The sequence below is a fragment of the Lottia gigantea genome (genome assembly GCF_000327385.1).
Source record: "Lottia gigantea unplaced genomic scaffold LOTGIsca_124, whole genome shotgun sequence".
Classification (NCBI taxonomy): domain Eukaryota; kingdom Metazoa; phylum Mollusca; class Gastropoda; family Lottiidae; genus Lottia; species Lottia gigantea.
This window is the reverse complement of record NW_008707309.1, coordinates 67,725-91,850: the sequence shown is the minus strand read 5'-3', so window position 1 is coordinate 91,850 and position 24,126 is coordinate 67,725. Positions and strand designations below refer to the sequence as shown.

Sequence of the window (24,126 nt, the reverse complement as noted above, 5' to 3'; positions counted from 1 at the left end):
TAGAAATACCACTGTTAAAATAGTACTCAATACATCAATTGTAGAGAGATATAGAAATACCACTGTTAAAATAGTGCTCAATACATCAATTGTAGAGAGATATAGAAATACCATTGTTAAAATAGTGCCCAATACATCAATTGTAGAGAGATATAGAAATACCACTGTTAAAATAGTGCTCAATACATCAATTATAGAGTGATATAGAAATACCACTTTTAAAATAGTACGCAATACATCAATTATAGAGCGATATAGAAATACCACTGTTAAAATAGTACTCAATACATCAATTGTAGAACGATACAGAAATACCACTGTTAAAATAGTGCTCAATACATCAATTGTGGAGTGAAATAGAAACACCACTGTTAAAATAGTGTTTAATACATCAATTGTAGAGCGATAACGAAATACCACTGTTAAAATAGTACGCAATACATCAATTGTAGAGAGATATAGAAATACCACTGTTCAAATAGTGTTCAATACATCAATTATAGAGCAATATAGAAATACCACTGTTCAAATAGTGTTCAATACATCAATTATAGAGCAATATAGAAATACCACTGTTAAAATAATGCTCAATACATCAATTGTAGAGTGATACAGAAATACCACTGTTAAAATAGTGCTCAATACATCGAATGTAGAGAGATATAGAAATACCACTGTTAAAATAGTGCTCAATACATCAATTGTAGAGAGATATAGAAATACCACTGTTAAAATAGTGCTCAATACATCAATTGTAGAGAGATATAGAAATACCACTGTTAAAATAGTGCCCAATACATCAATTGTAGAGAGATATAGAAATACCACTGTTAAAATAGTGCTCAATACATCAATTATAGAGTGATATAGAAATACCACTGTTAAAATAGTACTCAATATATCAATTGTAGAGTGATATAGAAATATCACTGTTAAAATAGTGCTCAATATATCAATTGTAGAGTGATATAGAAATACCACTGTTAAAATAGTGCTCAATACATCAATTGTAAAGAGATATAGAAATACCACTGTTAAAATAGTGCTCAATACATCAATTGTAGAGAGATATAGAAATACAACTGTTAAAATAGTGCTCAATATATCAATTGTAGAGTGATACAGAAATATTTTAATGTTTCTTATATGGTTTTTTATATATTTGATTTAGTTGGTGTTTTATTCACTGTTAACATTCGTGTAGCCAGGCTGTTGGAAAGAAGGTCTATTACTTCAAACATCGTCATAACACTAGCTCCGATAAACAATCCCATAGACCCACCAATATCACCTGAAAGAGAGGATGGATCAACCATTTTCATTATAAGTTACAAAAATCAATCATAAACCATGAATTCAAAATTTCTTTTCGTTATTTAAAGGGACATTCCGCTTTTTTGTAGATCAAAAACAGTTTTTTGCTCAAATTTATGAAAACTATACACAAGAAATGTGTTCCTTAGCGTATCTGAAAGTTTAAACCGTTAAGTTTTAAACGCCAAAATTATTACGTAAGGTTTGCAAGTTAATTATGCTCTTTGGAAGCTGTTAGAAAACCACTGTACGGATTTGAATGTAATCAACGCCTAATTGTAGATCAAAACTTTTTACAAACAAGCGGAACATGAGCTTAAAATTAACGGTTTGATTTTTTAAGTTTAAACTTTCAGAAAGGTTAAGGGTTTAGATTTTGGTGTAGAGTTTTAAAAAATTGAGCAAAGAAATTTTCGACCTACAAAAAAAATCATAATGCCCCTTTAAGGATATTGTTCTCATATTTAACTCGACAATCTGAGTTTATTTTGTAATTCACATCTCTCTCATATCAATTAAAGGACCATTATAAAAATATATTAACAATGAACCATCCTCTGATGTTTGGTTAGATGATGTATAATGGAAAATGAAAAAAAAAAAACAACAAAACATCACGTGAATTGGCATTGACAGACGACAGATTAAAGATGGGTTCCCTTATTTTCATTTATGAAAATGAAAATGCTAATACTTATATGAATAGAAAGTAGAGGTGTTCTAATAACTTGGAAAAATACCAGTTTGTATCACATGTCCATAATTAATTCATAATAAGCTAAATTAGAAGAGAATTACCAGCAGAATTCCGATGAGTGGCCGATCAAGAAAGGTCAAAAAGTCTTTTATCTTGTTTATCCAGACTGTATTGGATGCAATACAAACATAATGATATGATTAAGAATATATGATAATTCATTGGAAACACCAATTAATCAAAAAGTTTGCTTTATTTGACACTGAAAAATAAGGAAACCCATTCTAACGATGATCCATCCTCTGGTGATTGCTTAGAGGATATTTAATGAAAAATGGAAACTGATTTATATCCAAAAATCTTTGTATTGACTGATCACTTCAGAAGTCACATTATAGTCTAAACATTGATCAATCCGCTTGTGTTTCTAGTCTGAACAATAATTTAACACGTGACAATCTGCTGGTTTGAAACATAGAGTTACACGTTTATTAGTTTTCTTATAGGAACAATCTAAGTTTCCCCAAACATTTATATTTTATTCTGATCTTTTAAACTGACATTGACATTGGCATTGACATGACATCTTGACATTACTGTTGATTGTGTTATTTCAGAATTAATAAATATCTTAAAGGCCCATGCGCAAACATTAAAACTGCCTGGGGACGATTGAATTATTTTAGTGGATTCTGAACAATGGTGATGTTGGTTTTCTCAAGAGTTATCTGAAGTCGGTTTTCCCAAAACATTTCTATCCTTTCTTTTACCTTTGAAATGATATTCTATGATATTTACAGTTGATTGTTGATTCTATTATTCATAAAATAAAATAGATATCTTAACAGCCCATGTGTATTAAAACTACCAGGAAATGACTTAAGTTGTTTAGTGGGTTTTGAACAATCGTGATGTTCCTTTTCAAATAATCTAATATCGATGTATAAATACTTACACAATAAAGCTATAATATCGTAGGCTCTCTGCTGTGTTATCTGTTCGTAATTCAATTCTTTATAATATAAATTAACCACCAGAAAATTCCTTCTGTAAATAAAGAACCAGGTAGATTATTTGATGAGAGATTAGGAAAGCCATTAAAGAGTCTATAAAACGTGATAAAACCAGCTATATTGATATATTGATATTTTATCAAACACTTGTAATGATAGTTATCAGTAATAACTAATTAAACGAGGAAAGTTAACGATCATACTGTATAATAAAACAGTTCTTTAAACATTACAGGTTTAACATAAAAACACAGTAATATATTGACACAAAGAAAAATTGTTATCATTGAAACGTTGAACTTCTCTTCCAGTGGCGTTTCTATTGGTTGGCAACTGAGGGAGTGAGGGGGGGGACTCTTCCAGGAAAAATGTTGATAATTACTTATCATTACTCAGCCCCCCTCCCCCCTCCTCACTTAATGATTGATAGAATCGCCACAGTTGTTTGTATTCTGTCATGCTAAATTTGAATCACACTGACATTACCCGAAAATATTCTAATTAACCCGAATTATTTTTCCTTTTAATAAATTATTTTGGGAGTTTCAGCAATAAATTAAACAAATCTTAATAGTTTAAAACAAGACCCCACTGAAAACGAGTCTAAAAAGGAGATGTGGTTCAGGTTTTAGGTCGATTCCTCTAGAAAATAGTCAAGAAATTTTAATCGTTTTATAAGGATTGCTATATTGAAATGTCATACAATTAAAATTCACGAAACAAAGAAAATATCAATGTTAGATTTCAACACCGGTTTCTGGCAAATATCAAACTATAGTAAAAATAACAGGTGAAGCGTAAAAAATGACAAAAGGTTGCTGTGTTATAATATTAATAATCGGCTATTGTTAAAGTTTATTGACTGTATTTTGATAAAAAAAAATTCATTATGGTTTTTATTTAAAATAATGTCACAGAAACCTAGCATTGATTTGAAAATATAGATTAACGATTCACTTTCGTTTTTCATTGTCAAATTAACTTCTAAATCCATTTCACTTACGAAAACTCAACAAAACATAGAAGAATCAGGTGTCAGGGGTCTGGCCAATTAGTGTAGGAGAACAGTTTATTTTAAATTGAACGAGCATCACGTGCTGGAAATGTGGATGAAACAAATTCGTGGCAACCTTTTAATGAATAATCAACCAATTATCATTAACTAAACATTTGATATCAATTCGCATTGCATATAGCAACTAAAATAAACTATAATACGAGAGAAAAATACACACACTAATGATGTGCATTATTGCAGGTTAATTCATTATAAACCTGTGGAGGCTTATCTCTTGTTGCAGGTTGATGATAACATCAATTGATTCTCCAACATTTTTACTAATTATTTAAATTGGAAATGGTGTATAAATCGGTCAGTGACCACAAACTCGTGCAAAAACTCGTCTTCGGTCATTATACTACAAAGAGCATCGGTCATTATCTTATACATAGAGCCTCGGTCATTATCTTACACATAGAGTCTCGGTCATTATCCTATACATAGAGGCTCGGTCATTATCTTATACATAGAGCCTCGGTCATTATCCTATACATAGAGCCTCGGTTATTATCCTATACATAGAGCCTCGGTCATTATCTTATAAATAGAGCCGCGGTCATTATCCTATACATAGAGCCTCGGTCATTATCCTATACATAGAGCCTCGGTCATTACCTTATACATAGAGCATCGGCCAATATCCTATACATAGAGTATCGGTCATTATCTTATACATAGAGCCTCGGTCATTATCCTATACATAGAGCCTCGGTCATTATCTTATACATAGAGCCTCAGTCATTATCTTATACATAGAGCCTCGGTCATTATCCTATACATAGAGCCTCGGTCATTATCCTATACATAGAGCCTCGGTCATTATCTTATAAATAGAGCCTAGGTCATTATCCTATACATAGAGCCTCGGTCATTATCCTTTACATAGAGCCTCAGTCATTATCTTATACATAGAGCCTCGGTCATTATCTTATACATAGAGTATCGGTCATTATCCTATACATAGAGCCTAGGTCATTATCTTATACATAGAGCCTCGGTCATTATCCTATACATAGAGCCTCGGTCATTATCTTATACATAGAGCCGCGGTCATTATCCTATACATAGAGCCTCGGTCATTATCTTATACATAGAGCCTCGGTCATTATCCTATACATAGAGCCTCGGTCATTATCTTATACATAGAGCCTCGGTCATTATCTTATACATAGAGCCTCGGTCAATATCCTATACATAGAGCCTCGGTCATTATCCTATACATAGAGCCTCGGTCATTATCCTATACATAGAGCCTCGGTCATTATCCTATACATAGAGCCTCGGTCATTATCTTATACATAGAGCCTCGGTCATTATCCTATACATAGAGCCTCGGTCATTATCCTATACATAGAGCCTCGGTCATTATCCTATACATAGAGCCTCGATCATTATCTTATACATAGAGCCTCGATCATTATCTTATACATAGAGCCTCGATCATTATCTTATAAATAGAGTATCGGTCATTATTCTATACATAGAGCCTCGGTCATTATCCTATACATAGAGCCTCGGTCATTATCCTATACATAGATCCTCGGTCATTATCCTATACATAGAGCCTCGGTCATTATCTTATACATAGAGCCTCGGTCATTATCTTATACATAGAATATCGGTCATTATCTTATACATAGAGCCTCAGTCATTATCCTATACATAGAGCCTCGGTCATTATCCAGTACATATAGCCTCGGTCATTATCCTATACATAGAGCCTCGGTCATTATCCTATACATAGAGCCTCGTTCATTATCCTATACATAGAGCCTCGGTCATTATCCTATACATAGAGCCTCGGTCATTATCCTATACATAGAGCCTCGATCATTATCCTATACATAGAGCCTCGGTCATTATCCTATACATAGAGCCTCGGTCATTATCCTATACATAGAGCCTCGGTCATTATCCTATACATAGAGCCTCGATCATTATCCTATACATAGAGCCTCGGTCATTATCCTATACATAGAGCCTCGGTCATTATCCTATACATAGAGCCTCGGTCATTATCTTATACATAGAGCCTCGGTCATTATCCTATACATAGAGCCTCGGTCATTATCCTATACATAGAGCCTCGATCATTATCCTATACATAGAGCCTCAGTCATTATCTTATACATAGCCTCGGTCGTGTCGGTCTACTTTGAGGCATCTTCACAATGTCAAGCTATTACGAACTGCTTCTAATACCTTGCCTGAAATCACCTTTTTTGTATCATAGAATGCAGGGATTTGATTGCATTGTACGCTTGCAAATACAGCCAATCAGAGCCCTCGACAGAGACTGTTAATATGGTTAATCTATACAGACTTTCTATTGAATCTTGTGATTGGTTGCATTCTCTGTACAATTCAATAGCTGCTTGTTATCTACAATTTTTTCATACAAGAATAGTGGTTACTGCAGTCAAGGTATCAGATGCAGTTCGTAGTAGCTTGACATTTTGAAGATGTGATATTAAAAAGGTGAATATTGCAGTCAAGGTATAAGACGATGTTCGTAATAGCTTGACATTGTGAAGATGTGATATAAGAAAGGCGGCTATTTCAGTCAAGGTATAAGACACAGTTCGTAATAGCTTGATATTGTGAAGATACAAGAATAGATACTACTGTGTCAAGGTATAAGACACAGTTCGTAATAACTTGATATTGTGAAGATACAAGAATAGATACTACTGTATCAAGGTATAAGACACAGTTCGTAATAACTTGATATTGTGAAGATACAAGAATAGATACTACTGTGTCAAGGTATAAGACACAGTTCGTAATAACTTGATATTGTGAAGATACAAGAATAGATACTACTGTGTCAAGGTATAAGACACAGTTCGTAATAACTTGATATTGTGAAGATACAAGAATAGATACTACTGTGTCAAGGTATAAGACACAGTTCGTAATAGCTGAACATCGTAAAGATGACCCGAGGGGAATTGAAAAGAAGCTTTTTGAAATTTTTGTGTGCATAGAGGACACTTGAACTTTCAGTCACACGTTTGTGGTTCTTGCAATTCCATTAAAACTAAGCGTTATATGACGTCACTATCATAAAAGCTGATTATAATATCGAATTATCTGAAGATTATTGTCACGTGACTTACCTAACAAAATCTTGATTAATCTCCCGGGAACCATTAAAATCCTCCATATATGATATCAAACTTTTTAATTCTCGCAGGAATATATCGTCTTTGTTCTGGACAATTTTTCTCAAATCGTACTCATCTCGATAAGAATCGAAAATTTCTGTTAAATTCTTAGCAACGTCGTCATAATCTACTAAATATTCCTGCAAATTCTTATATTCATAATATCGTTTCATGTCAGCATCGTCAAGAATCAACTTCCATAATCTCTTAGAATGTGATAAAAAGTTTGACCAATAGTCAAAAATATTCTGTCCTCGAATTCGCACCTCGTCAAATAAAACTGATAATGAGTTGTAGCCATCTTTTATTTCATCCGAGATGGAAAATTCGGCAATTTTTATTTTGAACACGGATCCATTCAACAAATATAATTCACACATTTTGATTCCGGTGTTTATTTTATGTAAAAACAGCTGTTCCACGTTTATCAAGCTTTTATCTAAATTCCGTACAGAACTGAGAATATTGTTTTTATATTTTTTGATGTCTTTGCTGATAATGTTCAATTCGTCTTCTTGCTTGGTCATCTGATCTAACGGCCAGTTTACAGCGTCTCCCAGGAACAAACTCTTACTCTGAAGAAAGTTCCGACAGTTATGGAGATATTGAACACTGGCTAGATGATACGCTGTTTTATTGAAACTCTCAGTATAAAATGTATCAGAAGCAATAGTTTTAATCTCTTCGAGAGTACTTTTAAGTCTTTCTAAATCTTTTTTAAATCGTGCAGTTCGTACACGAACCAATCTAGTGAAGTTTAAAGCATTTCTCAACAGAGATAACGGAACGATCTGCGCCCTGTCCATCAGACTGTGCCCATTATACAAATATCGGAACACCGGAGTGCCATTCTGAAACGCTGTATACAACTGGGTATAATTCTGAAGCGCTTTATCACACATAATAATCTTCGATTTCAACTCGTTTGATAAAATCAAGTAAATCGACTGGCGAACTTCACGATTTGACGTATTACTAGATCCAATCGTTTGCATCAATTCTTCCGTTTTAATAACGAACTGTTGCATGTCTTGCGTCACCGTATCAAATGTCCGTTCTGCCATTGCAACTCCAGCACGTACGAAATTTTTAGACACCATATACCGACGAAATTTGTGAAGGTATCGGGTCACATTTTCAGTCTGATGTACATCACGATACGTTTCAATCACTGCATTCCGCTGGTACAACAAATATTTTGTTAAATCTTCCAAAAGAACTGATTTAACTTTTAAAAATCTGTCTTTCACAGCGTCTAGTCGAGATTTAAACTCGTCTGCATGATCTCTCTGTAAACGATGAGTTATCTCCCTTGCTGTGGTGTACTTCCGGGTCAAGGAGTCGAGGTCAATTCCATGTAGAAGTCGAGATTGTACCATTTTAGACAGCGAGGAGTAGGACAGGGTCGGGTCGAATATTTTAAAAGAGCAGGCCACGGAACAGGAACATTGGTCATGTGTTTTGAACAGGAGCTCATCTGAAAAGAAAATACAAAACATAACTGGCGAACATCCATTGGCACATATTCCGTTCTTTGGTTACATGGCAAAGTTCTATATCCTTCGGTATTATGTTGTCATTTGACATACCATACAAAGTCTCCAGTAAAGTATTTCAAACGTATTAACTTTAACTGGAATTATCTCCCTTTAACTATGACTAGATTTATCTCCCTTTAAACTATGATTAGATTTATCTCCCTTTCAAATATAGACTCACTAGAATTAGCTTCCCTTTATTAACCATAACTAGAGTTATTTCCCTTGCTTAAGGGATTAAAGCCATTCTCGCTACGCCTGACAACAACCTCGTATGCAGAGGAAAGAAAACCTCCTTTAATTGTTAGGCGGAATTTACCTCCGCGTTACAAAATATAGTTCTACAGATGTTAGTTATCTCCCTTGGAGACTCTATCCTCGTAGACAAAATACGCCTGGGTGTCAGAGACTAGTCAGATATCAACAATGGAGGACGAAAGTAGTCCAAATGATCCGACAGCTGCATTAGTGTGGGATAATAATAATAATTACCCTTTCTTGGTAGATAACAGTTATAATACTCGTACAGTGAACAAACAGGTGGTGAGTCTATAATGGAAACAAAATGATGTTTGACGTCCTACTATTCTTTTTCTGATTAAAGTGATCAATCGAACTACATTTAGTGTACAATGAGGGAAATTGTGTTAGGGAATCAACTTTTGAAATAATAGAAATGATAAAGCTTTCATTATATATTAATTTATGAATAAACGTGCCCTCACAATATAGCGATTATCAGTTAGATATGGTTACAAATAACCAAAGTGGTCACAAGTTTAGAACATTTCAACATTACGTGAGAAAATTTCGGGCAAACCAGTCTGCTCTGCCAATAGGCCTTCGGTCGTACGCCTTTGACATGAATGTCTGTTTGAGTACACGTACACGTGTAATAGCAGCCTTATTCAGAATCATACGCCATTTGTGATCGCTATTGTACGGAGCCCCTAAGGCGCAATTTTCTGTACTTTTATAAAATATTTCGTTTTAACGAAATAAGTATTTCGTTTAAACGAAAAAACTAATTCGTTTAAACTAAATAACGTCATATATTTCGTTCAAACGAAATAAGTTATTCGATTAAACGAAATAATTATTGATATTATATGATATAATATATGATATTATTTCGTTTAAACGAATTAATTATTTCATTTAAACGAAATGATTAATAAAAGTATGGAAATTGCGCCTTAGGGGCTCCGTACTGCTGTGTGAGAGCCCCTTTATATTTTTCTGATATACGCTTCAATGGTAAAAAAACAAGAAAAGTTTATTTCAGGAGAAACATTTTCATTCTATAAGATCTTAGATTACTTGATAAAATCTTTTTAAATCTAACTTCTGATGAACACAAATTCTATCGTTCTTTATCTTACCTCAATTCCTAAAAGTTTCATTTTTAAATCTATCTAACGAGATGAAAACAGAGAATTTCAATTTAAAAGTAATAATAAATGGCCACGATACACCTTCCACCCATTTGGTAAATCGCCAAACAAATTTTTACGGAAATAAACTTTAAATTGCTACTAGGTCAAATCGTTTTGACTGTTAAAACTTAAATTTGGAATATAATGTCTAAGATTTATATCTGTTTGAAGTTCACGATATATTTTCCCAGATGCCTGTCTTTAGTAGATATCAACAACACGAAAAAAGCATTAAACTTTGCCACAATTTATGCCAATCAACTAAAACAAGGCTAAACTAGGCTGACAATATTCAACAATAAATATCCCAGAATTTCTCATACATTGTAAGGTGATATTTCATTCAATACACGATGTTATTGATTAATATAATCCTTTGTTTTGTTATGTTGTTTTCTCTTTACCTATATATATGCTTGTTAATCTTTGTAATATTATTCATTGCTTGATAAAGACCAGAGAACACTGGTCGAAACGTCGTTCAAATAAAGTTAGTAATTGTAATCCATAAGAATTTTTTTCATTATATCCAACACCTTTACTAAATGCCATTCAAAGATCATAAACCAGGGGGTTTCAACCTTTTTCTTTCCATTACCTCTTCCTGGATCCTTGATATCTTACATTACCCTCCTTTCCCAATAAAACTTTTCATACAGGGAATATTGTTCACGTCGGAGATTCAAATAACCTGAATTAAACAATAGAATGCCCCTAAAAATGTTAGATTACCCCCATGTTATTTAACACGACCCAGAACAAGAGATGCATAACAACGTCGTCAGATCATGAAGGGTAAATAGAATCAACCACAGAATAACAGGACAAGAATCATTCGGTCTAATAAAAATTAGACCAAACTTTCGATCCGTTTTTATTAGCTTTTGATATAGCTACTACAGTTAGATCTAACGACAGGCCTCTTGAACATTCGTCAGTTTGATGTCATCGACAGCCAATCAGATTTCTGTCCTTTCTAATGCTGGGGCTTGGTGACGCGATCAAAAGGTGTTGCTTCACGCGTTCGCGTCACAAAAGCCCAGAGGGCAGACATTTGATTAGCTGGCGGTGACATCAAACTGACTGTTCAAGAGGCCAGTCTTTAGACCCTAACTGTAGTAGCTACATTAAAAAAATAGTTAATAAAAAACGGAAGGAAAGTTTGGTTTAATTTAAATTCGACTGGGAATCATCCAGATTTGCCTATTATTCGGATTATTCTAACGGTCTATAAACTACTGATATTATTGAAGTCAGAAAGAAGAAAAGTCTACATAGACCACTCACTGGGAATCAGAATTAAATTATTCCATATTTCTACTAGAGTCTAGACCAATTTACAGGGGAGTTATATCAACATGCTATTGGAGTGGTAACTAGAGAGAAAAAATCTATGTTTACATGTTTTCTATAGTCTGATGTAAACAGGAATTTCTCTAACTTAAAGGTGCATTTGTTTCATTTTTTGGGTAGAAAATTCTTTTCCTTAAATTTATCAAAACTATACACAAACATCTAGAGAAATGTGTCCCTTAGGATATCTGAAAATTTTAACTAAGTTTTTTTTAACGCTTAAACATTTTATAAACTTTTTCAAGTTCGTTATGTTTTTGGAAGGTGTAAGAAAACTACTGTACGGATTTGAGTAAAATAAACATTATATTATAGAGAAATATGTCTCCTACCCATGCTGAAGATTTCAACTAATAATATCGAGCCATTATAAAGCAAAAGAACAAAACATTTTTTAATTAACCCTTTTAAAACAAATTCTGTATGACCAAGTAGATACATAGATATAAATGGCATATATTTTATAAATAATATCATTATCATAATTTACGATGTTTTTGATGATGACAATTTTGCATATCGCAACTTTAGGCTCTGATAGAGATGGGTTCTATAGGTAAATCCATTTGAGGGTTCTGATTGGTTGTATTCCCTCGTGTACGATCTAATCAAATCGCTGTATTCCATGAAATAAGAAAGGTGGCTATTGCAGTCAATGTATAAGGTGAAGTTTGTAATAGCTTGACATTGTAAAGGAACGAGTCAAGGTATAAGACGATGTAATAGTTTGACATAGAATAATTACCAATTGTTGATGAATAACTAATGATATGTTATATCTTGTGTACAGTTTTTACAATCATTTGATCAACGCGATGGCATTATCTAAAAAACGTGACAATTAAACAAAACTAAACCTAAGCCGATAGATTTATAAATAAATAATAGGATCTTTCTTGTTTGTTTCAATATGTGCAACGACAAAAAATTTGTTAAACCCAAAACAATGATTAAATATATTATATAAAATCTGGAGGTATCTCGGGAGGTTTGAATTTCTAAAGCCAAACTCTAATCTCCCAGAGGGTTTATATCAATCAGATAATAAATATCTCATATAGAAATAACAACGCAATTATGATGCTAATATCAAAAATAAAACACCAATCTAAATGTCAGGCATGAATTGATCTGGTTGTATCTCATGATTTTTACCATTGTAGTAGTGGCGGGTGTCGAGCGCGAAGCAGACCATGCTTACTCTTTTTGAAACATCTGATGGTACTTAACTTTGGAGCAGTCACTACTATACTCCCGATTTGTCCATACTTTGGATTTTTGATTAACTGAATTGTCTTGCTTGTACGGATTTTTATCACTTGATATCAGTACTGAGATTCATGAAAATCGACTTACTCAGAAGGGGGTATGGGTTTTACAGTAAACGAGACCACAGGGTTAAATTTCAAATTCGAAACTTGATTTTCAACTTTACTTTTTATAAAAAAAATCATATAAAAACTAAAGAAACTATGGCATTTTAATTCGAGAGATCACAGGGATTAATACCATCGGGTTTAGTATTCGAAAATCGCTTGAATTCGAACTCGATATGTCAGCTTTTTCAAATTGAGTTCAGAGCACTAGATTCTAGAGCGTTTATTCAGAAGTGTTAACGACAGACGGACAGACAAGGGTTCGACATTATACGTCCACAAAGGCTGATAGGGTCGTTCTCGAGCAAGGGACCATCACTTTGTACCAGGGTTCAAATCAAGATTTCGAAATCTACCCTGATATACCACAACGAAATAATTAACATAAGGCTACATCCGATATATGCAAATCACCTGAACAGAAATCGACATTTCGAGATGTACACATAATAATTGGCACCAGGGTACATTTCGCTACACCCAGGGTACAAATCGAATGCCCCTGCTCAATAACGACCCTATTTGCTCCACAAAAATAGCGGAAGTTGGCGTAAAACAGAAATAGTAACCTGAGTTATACGGCATGGACTGTAATCTACAACCACAATTTTGGATGGTTAACTCCGTTAGGCATTCTATCTGACAGTTGTCCGGGGAATAAACTTCAAAATACTTCAATTTCATATTCTCACAGTGTCCATGAGGCTTGGGAAGATTGCTTACCTAAAATACACAAAATATTTATCAGATGGGATGGGATGGGATATGGGATATGGGATATGGGATATGGGATAAGGGATAAGGGATGGTATATGGGATAGTATATGGGATATGATATGGGATATGGATAGGAATAAGGGATATGGGATATGGGATATGGGATATGATATGGGATATGGGATATGGGATTGGATATAGGATATAGGATATAGGATATAGGATATAGGATATAGGATATGAGATATGAGGTATGAGATAGGATATAGGATATAGGGTATGGGGTATGGGGTATGGGTATGGGCTAGGATATGGGATATGATATGGGATATGGGATAGGATATGGGATGGGAGGGGGGGACGGGTGGGGCGAATGGATTGACGATAGAAAGAAAGAAGGGTGAATGAGTCGGTTGGTTAATGGATAGATGGATAATAGAAAAATGAAAGAAAAGAAGGGTAGAAGAGACGGGATTGTTTCTGATTGGATTAATTTAACGACAGTTCGATTGGCAGGAGTCATTCCCATTCCAAACGTTTGTCTGTGGAAGTTTCGTTGGCACCCTGCAACTATATTCATGTCGCAACATATCTATCAAATTACAGATTACCGATTACTGAAAAATGATTCTATTTCAGTGAGAATCAAAGGATAATTGTTAAATAAAATGAATTATGAATTATTTGTTAAAAACTGTGTTAAATAAATCACTTGAATAAAATCAATAATTTGTTTATCTGCAACTTCCAGCAACACTGACAATGCAAACAATCTGCTACCAAACTCTACGATATCATGAATGGTTCTATGTTGAAAAACTTAATAATCATTACCGAAATTACATTAGAAACAGGAGAGAATGCATTGAAATGAAGTTTAATGTGCTACTCGTCTACACTTGAATGGGCTAATGAAGTTTCGCAACACGACACAGGTTTATATGTTGGAAATCCACTGAGGCACCACGACCCCGATGTGACACTAGAGAGATTGGAGTGACTTGAAATGGGCTCAATATTTTACTTGTCAACACCTGATTGGACTAATGCAGGGAAATATTTCCAAATCACTTGGTCACCACGACCCTCTATGACCCTCTGTGTGACACTTGAGCTTGTATAGTGAATTGAAATGGAGTTATGGATCCTGATTGAAATGGAGTTATCGGTCCTGATTGAAATGGAGTTATCGGTCCTGATTGAAATGGAGTTATCGATCCTGATTGAAATGGAGTTATCGGTCCTGATTGAAATGGAATGGAATTATCGATCCTGATTGAAATGGAGTTATTTGGGTCTGTAAAATCGATAAAGCCCGGTTTTCTGACCCAGCGCTTCCTTGCTAGTCCCCCAATATGTATGGACGTGGAATCAGAGCACTTTGGAAAAATGCGCAAAAGTGCCAAAAAATCCTGGTTTTCATTAGGACTTACAGAATGCCATGCCAGTGCTTCTGAAAGTCGGCCCTCTTGTTGATGATACTTACAGATAAAAATTCCAGACCAACAAAAGACTCGAGTCCAGCACTTAAAGCTATTCCGAGTTCATGAACTTTAGGGAACTGTTGAACATCATGTACCAGCAGCTTGATACCAGAGGCGTCGTTTGGTCCCGGCATATATTCATAATCTTCTATATTTAATGTTATAGATAGACCATTCTCAGAACCTGCAAAATATTACAGAAAGACCCGGAATGATGTCTCAAAATGCAGTCTCAGAATGGTGCCTCAGAATAGTGTCTCAGAATGAAGTCTCAGAATGAAGTCTCAGAATGAAGTCTCAGAATGAAGTCTCAGAATAGTGTCTCAAAATTGTTTGTTAGTTTCATTACACTCGTATTTTACTACCGAAATCATGTGTACCTATCCTTGTAACCATCCAGAAAATTAACATGTTATCCTATTGAGATTTATTTTTTGTCATCTTAGTGACTCATTCCAAATCCAACAGGTTCCTGCTCAGTGCTTTAAGGGGCAATTAAGAAAGAAGAAAGAAAGAACTATATTTTACAAGGAAAACAACTTAGGTTCTACCAGCTGGTTTAACCTCTTGGCACTGATTATTCCCGGATTATCAATCGAGAATTAAGACCACAGGTTCATGTTAAGAACCGACTGTGCTATATTTCGCTGAATTTTAAGCTGTCGGTGCACCAGTTGTGATCAATTTATCACGTTCTACTTCCTAGCAACTGTTTCTCTGATGGCTGTGATTGACATCAATATATCGTATGATATTGTGCACCATGGGATCGAATCTTCTACTTACCCACAGAATCAACTAGAAGTTGGTTACTTTTATCACTATTAAAAGCAAAACAAACTCCCTTGTCGGAAATGGTTCGGGTGAAATTTTCAGGTCCACAATCCTTTCCTCGCCATTTACATCTAAAATAAATTACAAACCATTCAAGGCAAGACCTTTGGGGCTGTCAATAAACATATTTTCGGCAAGATTCCCAAATGATTTGAGCATGAGCATGATTTGACGATGATATATGCAAACTAAATCAATAACATCAGTGGAATTGACAAAATGATAGTCGATTGTTATTGGTTAATGTGAAATATATTGACTGAAATGTTGAGTTTATTCCTTTGGGTAGCTTCAAATTGGACATTGAGGATTTGCAGAATCTTGTGAACGTGGAACGACCTAAGAGTCAGGATAAACATGGTTATTGGAAGGGGAGCAATGGCGTTTTCAAATTAATTAGGTGGAGAGGCCACAGAACTGTCAAGGGATTCCACAGCACCAGACCCTAGCCTCCTCTTCTGGTTGGTCGGCGGCACATCGTTACCGACCTTACAACCATGTCTTCTATTCTGTGACCAGAAGTTAAATAAAGATCATCCAGTGATATATTTTGACTGTTATATTTTTGGAGATCGTCCAGTGAGAAGTTATTAAAGTTGTTATAGATACTTGTGAGTAGATCGTATCGTCCAGACGCAGCAGTAACTGTAGATCTAAAAGAGAGGGAAACACAATTACAGAATAAATCTCAAATTCAAGCTGCCTATTTCACGTTTCAGAAAAAAATTCGACGTCCCGTTCGACAAGAGGATGTGGCAGAATTAGAAAAATAAATTGCCTATCGAATCGCAGCTCCACCAGACAAAGTAAAGAAAAGTTCAGCCACCCATATCAATTTCAAGATTGAAATTAGACTTCCATTCGTCTACAATCACGTAAAAGGTTTTTAGTATCATGGTGCCTTAAGTCTGGTTCGTTTCCAAAAACTGTTACAGTTACAAAGTTATTTCTATAAATAAAATCGTTTTAGGTTAAATAATTATAAAATTGAGTTTCTATGGCATATTACTGGTCAACAGCCGGAAATATGTTTTCAAACTTGACTCACCTGAAGGCGTTTTGGTTACAGAAAGTGATGGATGGAAACTGTAGAGACTTGTTAAAATTCACCATTAAGTTGACGGTGACTGGGGAGTCAAAATAATATACAACACGGTCTATAATCTGATAGGACATTAACCCTATACCACCCAATACCAACAATAACCATACAATCCTAGAAAATACAATAACCAACATTTATACAGCAGAGGGGAGACGGAAAGTTAGAAGGGTTGAGGGGGGTGGGGGTGTTGTTTTAGTAGGGGGGGGGGATAAAGGAGAGGGTATCCTCCCATTTATCACCAAAAACTAATAAGTCATAACAGTCACATAACAGTCATAAAAGGCAAATTAGGAACATGTTTCTTTGAGTATGTACGTATTGATTGTATTGAGACAAGTCTCTATAAAAGCACAGGTCAAGGTCAAGGAATAATTAATATTACTAATTAGCAGGTCCGTAGCCAGACTTGATTGTTCAGGGGGAAATAAATATATCCGGAGGAACAAGTAATATATCCGGAGGAACAAGTAATATATCCGGAGGGACAAGTAATATTTCCAGAGGGGCAGGTAATATTTCCGGAGGGGCAAGTAATATATCCGGAGGGACAAGTAATATATCCGGAGGGACAAGTTATATATTCGGAGGGACAAGTAATATATCCGGAGGGGCAAGTAATATATCCGGAGGGACAAGTAATATATCCAGAGGGGCAGGTAATATATCCGGAGGGACAAGTAATATATCCGGAGGGACAAGTAATATATCCGGAGGGGCAAGTAATATATCCGGTGGGACAAGTAAAATATCTGGAGGGACAAGTAATATATCCGGAGGGCAAGTAATATATCAGAGGGACAAGTCATATATCCAGAGGGGCAAGTAATATATCTATAGGGGTAAGTAATATATCTATAGGGGCAAGTAATATATCCAGAGGGCCAAGTAATATATCCGGAGGGACAAGTAATATATCCGGAGGGGAAAGTAATATATCCGGAGGGGCAAGTAATATATCCAGAGGAGCAAGTAATATATCCAGAGGAGCAAGTAATATATCCAGAGGAGCAAGTTATATATCCGGAGGGGCAAGTAATATATCCGCGGTGGGGGGGGGGGGGGGTAATATATCCGGAGGGGCTAGTAATATATCCGGGTGTTGGGGAGTGATATATCGGGAGGGGCTAGTAATATATCAATGGTGTGTGGATTTTAGTTGCAGCAATGGAATAGGTTGATTGTCAGAGTTATTTAGGGAGATAATCCATTTTTTGCCCCCCCCCCCCTCTTTTGGGCTAGGAGCCTACTGATTAAAATAAACACACAGAGGGGCATAAATATACTATCGGCGCCAGCCTTTGAATATTACTTAAATCGATAGTGTGGTGATGTTTTCATTAACCTGTCGAGTTTTTGAGTTGAAAGGAATTATGTGATTTTCGTACGTTTCTAGTACTTCTGAAGATTATTGACATATATTCAAGACCTAAATCAACCCCCCACACCCATCCCTTTATGTCGATAGTGTGGTGATGTCTTCATGGCCCTGTTGAGTTGAGTTGACCCCCTCCCCCTAAAATTTCAGTAAAGATATGTTAATAATGGTATAGAGGTATGAGTAATAATACTATACTGGTATCATAATGATAGATAATACTAATACTGACATTTTACATTTCCTCTAATTACAAGACATCATTTTACAGTTTTACCACAACCCTCTACAACAGACTAGGTTATCATTACAAACAAGTCCTTTCATAGAGGTCTTTAGTCTTTGTGTCCAGGCCCGTAGCTAGTCGCCCTTCTTCCTCTTCCCTATACACCCACTCGAATAACTACCTAATCCATAACTTAAAACTAAATTGCGACCCTAAAACTTGCCGACAATAACCTCGAGTTCGTTTCTGAATATAGTGCTGGATGCAATCATTGTAGAGGAGAGAATTTGAATTTGAATCGTAACCAAGTCTTTAATTTCAAAATAATGTTAAGATGATGAGTAACAACAAAAATCTGTACAATCAAAGCAATTCCAAGCATCTCGTCTAAAGCAAGACACAACAGGGAGCAACAATTGTATAGTAGTTGTCTCCTCAAACGAGACCAACTACAATAGACATTGGTTGAACCAAGTCCGCGGACCCCCGGCCCCAGAGAGGAGAGCATAATGTTATGTTGAAAAAGAATCCGAGGGGATGGGTCCCCACCCACTTAAGTCCACCCTCACCCCCACACCTCTAGTTGAGTCTCTGAAAGTATCGTCAACTTACCTTCTCAGAGTAAAGGTATTTTGCTCCCAGATGTATCTCAGACCATGTAAAGAAGTATTTTGGGTGAAATCGGCCCATTCTGTATTCGTACATTTCTTACACGTTGTCTGGTGTGAGACGAAATTACTCATACTCGCCGTTTCGCTTTTCTTCCGCGACATCGTCTTGGCATTACAGGGTCTATACGACAAACTTTCTAAATTTATAAAGTTTGGAACGTTTCCATCTTGATCTTTCCTCTTTATGGAGATTAGATCCACCGACATGTTTAAATGTGACACTTCCGTTTACTTCTAAGACACTTACGGTAAGTTTCAATCAAAAACTGACGCTATACTTCCGAATAAACTGGTCCTCCATTCTATCGAAAACTTCTCCTCGAAATGTAGCGATAAGCCAACGCAACATTGGTTCAGTTTACACTTCCGGTAATATATGAAAACCCTGGCTACACTTCCGGTAATATCTGAAAACCCTGGCTACACTTCCGGTAATATCCGAAAACCCTGGCTACACTTCCGGTGATATCTGAAAACCCTGGCTACACTTCCGGTTATATCGTAAAACCCTGGCTACACTTCCGGTTAAATACAATGAGACAAACGTAGAGGTCCGTAAATGATTTGTAACTTCCAAACAAAACAGTAGAACATTAGATGGAAATAACTGTGATAGAAAACTATAGCTCAGAGCAAAATTACTCGCGGTTGGTTATACCTCCATTACTTGCCAAAAATGTTTCCAGATTTACGAGTTCCTTTCTTTAAATACAAATCACATTAATCTGCCTAATATACAAAACTTTATAACTTTCTTTTAATATTAATACGTACTGACTCCCGAGTACACGAACTCTTTTACTTCCGGTCATGAGCACAAGGTCCTTTTCTTTACCTCCGGTGTCATCAATGTATCGAGAACCTGTTTATTTTACACTATTTACCAAACAACTCACGTATAAAACTTATAAAGGTTAACTAGCGTGATGCTCGGCGAGAAAAACCATTATTAATCGAACAGAATCTCCTCATCACACACACTGTGATTTCATACTAAATACAAAGTGCTTCAACATTCAATACACAGAACTTCATGTTAACGTAGGCCTCACGTGTTATAGTTTTGAGCACTAGTAATTGGTCAAATTAAATTCCTAATTCATGGTGATTCCATACTTAATACATAGAACTTCTTGTTAACGTAACGTGTTAGTATTGAACACTGGCAAGTGATGAATTTAAAATCTTAATTCACAGTGAGAGGTCGATACAAATGATGACAGATTATAAACAATTGTAAGTTGGATGAAACATCATGAATTTCTTCGCCTCAGTTACACTAATAAACTATTACTGAAATCTCCAGATATTTCACCATCATAAATTGCTGTCTATTAAGTTATTTTATCTAGTTATACTAACTGTAAAACCAAACATTATATAATCTACTTGTGAGTTCGTGTAACCAGTTAGTCTGTTACAGTAAATATGGCTGATTTTTCCACTCCGTTAACACCGTCCAGTTAGTCGATAGAATGGTTATAAAGATAGTGTTATTTCTATCAATAGGTACTCAACACACTGAACTTAATACACAGATAGACAGATAGACATATAGACATCTAGACATCTAAACAGATAGACATCCAGACAACCAATAAACATCTAGACTAAACGATAGACATCTAGACCAACCGATAGACATATAGACTAACCGATAGACATCTAGAAAACCGATAGACATCTAAACTACCGATAGACATTTAGACCATGCGATAGACATCTAGACCAGATCAACCCGATAGACATCTAGGCCAACCGATAGACATCTAGACCAACAGATAGACATCTAGACCAACCGATAGACATCTAGACCAACCGATAGACATCTAGACAACCGATAGACATCTTGGCTAACCGATAGACATCTAGACTAACCGATAGACATCTAGAAAACCGATAGAGATCTAGACCAGACCAACCGATAGACATCTAGACCAACCGATAGACATCTAGACCAACTGATTGACATCTAAACCAACCGATAGACATCTAGACCAGACCAACCGATAGACATCTAGACCAGACCAACCAATAGACATCTAGACCAGACCAACCGATAAACATCTAGACCAGACCAAGCGATAGACATCTAGACCAGACTAACCGATAGACATCTAGACCAGACCAACCGATAGACATCCAAACCGATTGTGGACCCCTCTCTAATATATAAGTAAATTAGATGATGTCTGATGCTCCTATAAACAGACAATAGTACAACAGTGGACCACTCTCTAGAATATAACCTAGAGTTAGGTGATCTGATGTTTCTATAAACATCAATTGGAGAACAACTAGTATAATGTAAAGTAAACCAATGAATGATTAAACCATCCTTTGTTGTCTGTAGTATAAATGTTTGTTTATGTATTACCTCCCTTTGATTGAAAAACGCGTTTTGTGACACACCATCGTAAGCAGTGGTGTATTTAGAGGGTGGACTATGCTCGTGAAATATGGAAGACTATACTACAAAAGTTGATTTTTCTAAAAGTTGATTTTTCTAGACGTAGGGCAGTCTTACAAATGTTAAATTTTGAAAACAAATGTTAAATTTTGAAAACAAATGTTCAGTTTAAACAAACCTACAAATGAAGAAATCAGAATTTATAAATTGAAATTAGGCATTAGCAATTAGGACATAAGAACATTGAATTTTGAGCTGATTGGTCTTCCATAGTAAAAGGCTTTATTTTGAAGTGAAAATTAAGCCCTCTACATTGTTCAAAATTCATCTCAGGCCATCTGAAATCTGTTGACTCCAGGCAGATCCCAGCCCCCTAGATTTATGCCACAGTTTTGGCTAATAATTCGTCTTGATCAACAAGAAGTATTTTGTCATGTGATTAGAATATAAGTAACGACTTTGTTTCAACAAATTTAATGTAACTTTTGCAAAGATACAAAACTTTTTACCAAATATATAATAAGAATCAATAAATATCGAACAATATTGGCCGATGAATACACCATTTAGATGGTTCGTGACCCCTCCAAAGTCGTTGAAACTACTAGAGCTGATCTTCACAATGTCAAACTATTACGAACTGCGTCTTATACCTTGGCATTGCGAAGATGACCAAAGCTGAAAAAGTGATTCTGTGAAAAACCATACCAAAAGGCGTTACAATGGGGATGATTTGCTGCCGGAAAAGTGTCCATTAACCTTATACAGGCCTGAAGGTCCACCTTCTAAATACGCAACTGCTGCCGTCAATTGTGTTTTCTAGAAGACAATATGGGTTGGCGATACATAAAAACCATCAGGTTGACGCTGACCAGCCATAGAACAAAGATACACCGCGTCGACTGGTACCTCCCCGAAATACTGCTCACTGTAGTCTTGGTACAACTTGGGATCAATATGTGCAGTCCCTAACCGCCTGGATATTGGTCGATTCGTCTTCATAATAGTCATGTGAGGAACATAACCGCCATGTTGTCCCCGAAATTCAATACCTTCGTGTCTCAGACACATTTCAATGTGTTCGACGAATTCCAAAAACTCCGGGGGATATTCAACTTTGGCGTAGACTACTCGCTTATTGAAGTTAGATACACCGTTCACTATCAGGGATTTTCTTGGAACCAACACTTTCAGTTCCTCGTGAATACTGTGTAAGGCCTTGACAGCCGAGTCTACGTGTTCCTGGGTGTCCAGACCTAAAGTACAAAGTGTAATATGTAGTGAAGCTGGAGCACTGAAACTTTTTTTATAAACTGACTGTGAGTTAAGTATACTATCTTGAATTCCGCTTGTAACTTTCAAAATTTCAGGGTTTGTTATACGAACAGCTAGGAAATAATTTGGCCGGAGTTTGTCTTTCCAGTATTCAGACGTAGGAGGAGTAGCTACTGTTACCACTATTCCGACATCGCTATCCGACTCCGATTCTGGTTTAGCTGAAGCCTCTGATGTTGACGCATCATCGGTAGGGGACGTATCCATTTTGGTTTCTTTCTCCTTTTCTTTCTGTAGTTCCAACTCCGTCTCATAATTCTCAATGACATCCGTGATTTTCTTCCCGCTTCCAACAGAACCAAAAATATTATCCAAGCGAGATAACTTGTCCCAAACTTTCAATTCCTTATATTTGAAATACTCGATCCGGTGTTTCGGAATGGCAAGTTCGTCATAATCCACGGAAGCGATATCTTCCCAGGAAAACGCCGAGAAATATTTCTCTTTTATTCCTTCGAATCTATCCTGATATCCGATCAGAAAGTCTCCTTGGGGCAAATCCGAGTCCCATTGAATCCTTTTGATCACATCGTCTGCTGTTTTCATTGGCGCCAATTTCTTGTCTGCTTGTTTTTCCATGGGCTTTGTCTTCTTTGGCTTTTTCTTTTTAAGACTCTTGCCGGATTTTCCCGACTTTCCAAGTCCATTGGTGATCAGCCATTTCTCAGCGTCCTTGACTAGGCTTGATATCATTGGTCGATTCAAATATTCCTTGACCTTGACCCTTAACATGCCTTTCAACTCCACGGCCTGTTCTTCATCCATGCACGTGGCTCGAATATGGATATCAGGGGCGATAACCGGATAGGATTCTAGAAAAGAAAAATGATAAACACAATAAGCTGTATAGGCCTACTAAGTAAATTCAACCAAATACATCTTTTTGGTAGAAAAAAACTAACATTAGCATTAGCATAGGTCTTGCTTTCACACGGATCCCTCCTACTGAAAAGCATCCAGCTTTTGCCCTTTCGCTCTACCAAAGGTTTCTCTCCCTTTTGAAGCTGGCCTGGAG

The 24,126-nt window shown here is 35.9% G+C and overlaps 3 protein-coding genes across 3 annotated transcripts; all 3 read right to left on the bottom strand.

The window, feature by feature from the left end:
• Positions 1–1,154: 1,154 nt before the first annotated feature.
• LOTGIDRAFT_138301 (hypothetical protein) lies at positions 1,155–13,659 on the bottom strand (the record flags this gene model as incomplete). The annotated part of the gene is made up of 4 exons (XM_009048545.1): positions 1,155–1,291; positions 2,967–3,058; positions 8,578–8,723; positions 13,486–13,659. Coding segments are annotated over 4 exons (549 nt in total), but the record flags the coding sequence as incomplete, so codon positions are not given.
• On the bottom strand, positions 13,429–19,573 carry LOTGIDRAFT_171969 (hypothetical protein; the record flags this gene model as incomplete). The annotated part of the gene is made up of 6 exons (XM_009048544.1): positions 13,429–13,677; positions 15,158–15,339; positions 15,942–16,060; positions 16,478–16,642; positions 17,038–17,205; positions 19,308–19,573. 6 exons carry the CDS (start codon positions 19,571–19,573, stop codon positions 13,429–13,431), a joined length of 1,149 nt encoding a protein of 382 aa, XP_009046792.1.
• A 3,022-nt stretch (positions 19,574–22,595) lies between these two features.
• Positions 22,596–23,804, bottom strand: LOTGIDRAFT_138311 (hypothetical protein; the record flags this gene model as incomplete). The annotated part of the gene is made up of 2 exons (XM_009048543.1): positions 22,596–23,247; positions 23,293–23,804. 2 exons carry the CDS (start codon positions 23,802–23,804, stop codon positions 22,596–22,598), a joined length of 1,164 nt encoding a protein of 387 aa, XP_009046791.1.
• Between the last annotated feature and the right edge of the window lie 322 nt (positions 23,805–24,126).